The sequence below is a fragment of the Penaeus japonicus genome, unplaced genomic scaffold, assembly GCF_977035675.1.
Source record: "Penaeus japonicus unplaced genomic scaffold, GWHDUDI00000001_assembly GWHDUDI00000009, whole genome shotgun sequence".
NCBI classification, from domain to species: Eukaryota; Metazoa; Arthropoda; class Malacostraca; order Decapoda; family Penaeidae; genus Penaeus; species Penaeus japonicus.
The window spans coordinates 25,153,042-25,155,541 of NW_028234411.1; the positions used below are offsets into that span (position 1 = coordinate 25,153,042).

The following is a 2,500-nucleotide window of genomic DNA, read 5'->3' on the forward strand; positions in this document are numbered from 1 at the left end:
AAAAGTCGGAAACCGCTGTTATTGATTATAAGGAATATGCAAAGTAATCATTACCGGAATATTACCAAATTAAGATAAATGTGAAATTTGACTTCTATTCGCAGTGTTGGGAAAATCCTGTCGTGACAGACTTCTTGAGCTGCAGCGACAAGTCAATGTGTCTCTGGCTGAAGGTGGAGCGGTACTTCAAGATATCACCAATATATTTGAGACATCCAACCCGGACTTGTCTGCATCTCTGTCAAACAACTTAACAGATACAGCAAACGCGCTCCAGACACTGTTTAACAAAACACAAGAACTTGCGTTGTTGGTTAATGAAACGACAAACAGCCTCAATGCATCAGAACCCTGTCCAGCTGATGAATATGAACAGTTGCTATTGGAGATGAATGCTAAGAACTTGGAACTGAAAAGTCTTGAGGAAATTATAGCGTCGCTGCCACCGGGTAGACAAAGGGTCGCGATTACAATAATAATTATTATCCGACGAACTTTCATAATCTGTGTGAATGTACAAGAAATACATATTATAGTCTTTGGAAGAGTAGTGGTAATATTCGTCCAAATCGATTTAGGGATAATAGTAGTTCCAGGTCTAAACGAAGACCCAATTTCAACAGTTACAAGCCCATTAACAACAAGACCAATAAGCACAGAACTGACAACAAGACCACCGATTACAGGACCAATGACTGGAGGACCACCGATTACAGGACCAATGACTGGAGGACCACCGATTACAGGACCAGTGACTGGAGGACCACCGATTACAGGACCAATGACTGGAGGACCACCGATTACAGGACCAGTGACTGGAGGACCACCGATTACAGGACCAATGACTGGAGGACCACCGATTACAGGACCAATGACTGGAGGACCACCGATTACAGGACCAGTGACTGGAGGACCACCGATTACAGGACCAATGACTGGAGGACCACCGATTACAGGATCAGTGACTGGAGGACCACCGATTACAGGACCAATGACTGGAGGACCACCGATTACAGGACCAATCACTGGAGGACCAAGTACATGTGAGTATGAAGTGTGTTTTACAAGTCCTTGAATATATCTAAATTATTATCCTTTATTCCAGCTATGGTCACACATTTTAGTATAGCCTCCATTTTCAATGAACTTGTCAGGAAGTTATGTACAAGTGTGACATTTTCGCCGCCATTAAATACAATTGGATAGCCCAACATTATCTATTTGTAAACGTATGGTCGTTTCGCATCACGAAGGGATAAAAGATTCAATTTGATATCCATTACGCGAACCACTTTCAAGTTACAAGAAAATTTCGAGATGCTGGAAGGGAAAAAGGAAGGATTTTAAACATCCTTACCGATATTCAATTAAAGAAGCCAAGAGCAGGTTTGTGTCATTCTATTTCATCATAATCAAAATAAATCTTGAGAATACTTTGGTCATTTATCATGATGAAAGATCACGATTTGAAACTTTGTATAGCTTACCGTTTAATAATGATTTCGTTATATCATTCAGGTTTTCTTCAGCAACAACCAAACTTTTTGGTTGGTCTTCAGGGTTAGTAAATAAGAAATTTAGTGATGGCGCCCACCCATGGCAGGACCTATTCTGACAACATGAACACATCTACTCCCCAACTGATACCCGATGATGTTTTTTTTTTCTTCCAAAGCAGAACCTTCCAATGACAGGGAAGTATCGACAGAACTGAGTAACTGTAGAAACTGACTCGCTAGTGTAAGGAAGCGATGTCAGATCACGGGGGTCTCAATTTGCTAATGAAGCCTTCAGTAGATAAATCTAATAGGGTATATTTTGTATACCTTTTATCTCTACTTTTCTCTTCTACATTATTAAGCGGTCCGAAGTATTACTAAAAGATATTATATCTATCTAAATCCATCTGTCTATCTATCTATATATATATTCATATATATATATATATATATATATATATATATACATATATATATATATATATATGGTATATATGATATATATATATATATATATATAAATGTACATATATATATAATATATATATAATATACATATATATATACATATATATATATATATATATATATATATATATATATATATATATATATATATATATATATATATATATATATATATATATATATATTGTATATATATTATATATATATATATATATATATATATATATATATATATATATATATATACATATATGATATATATATGATTGATATATATGGTTGTTATATATATGATATATATATAATATATATATGATATATATATATATATATATATATATATATCATATATATATGTTATATATATATATATATATATATATATATATATATATATATGATATATATATATACATATATATGATATATATATGAATATATATATATATATATATCATATATATATGTATATATTTTTTCCAAAACCAAAGTAGATTTGGTTGTGTTGGTCCGTGGCAGTAAAGCGTTCTTTT

The 2,500-nt window shown here is 32.9% G+C and overlaps 1 protein-coding gene across 3 annotated transcripts in view; it reads left to right on the forward strand.

Annotated features, from left to right (window-relative positions):
- LOC122244414 (uncharacterized) overlaps nt 1-2,500 on the forward strand; it is a 38,384-nt gene that overhangs the window by 25,667 nt on the left and 10,217 nt on the right. For all 3 annotated transcript variants that reach the window (XM_086539881.1, XM_086539882.1, XM_086539883.1), the window contains one exon: nt 105-1,043. In XM_086539881.1, the coding sequence (XP_086396007.1) occupies nt 105-1,043 (939 nt within the window). The remainder of the gene's footprint in view (nt 1-104; nt 1,044-2,500) is intronic.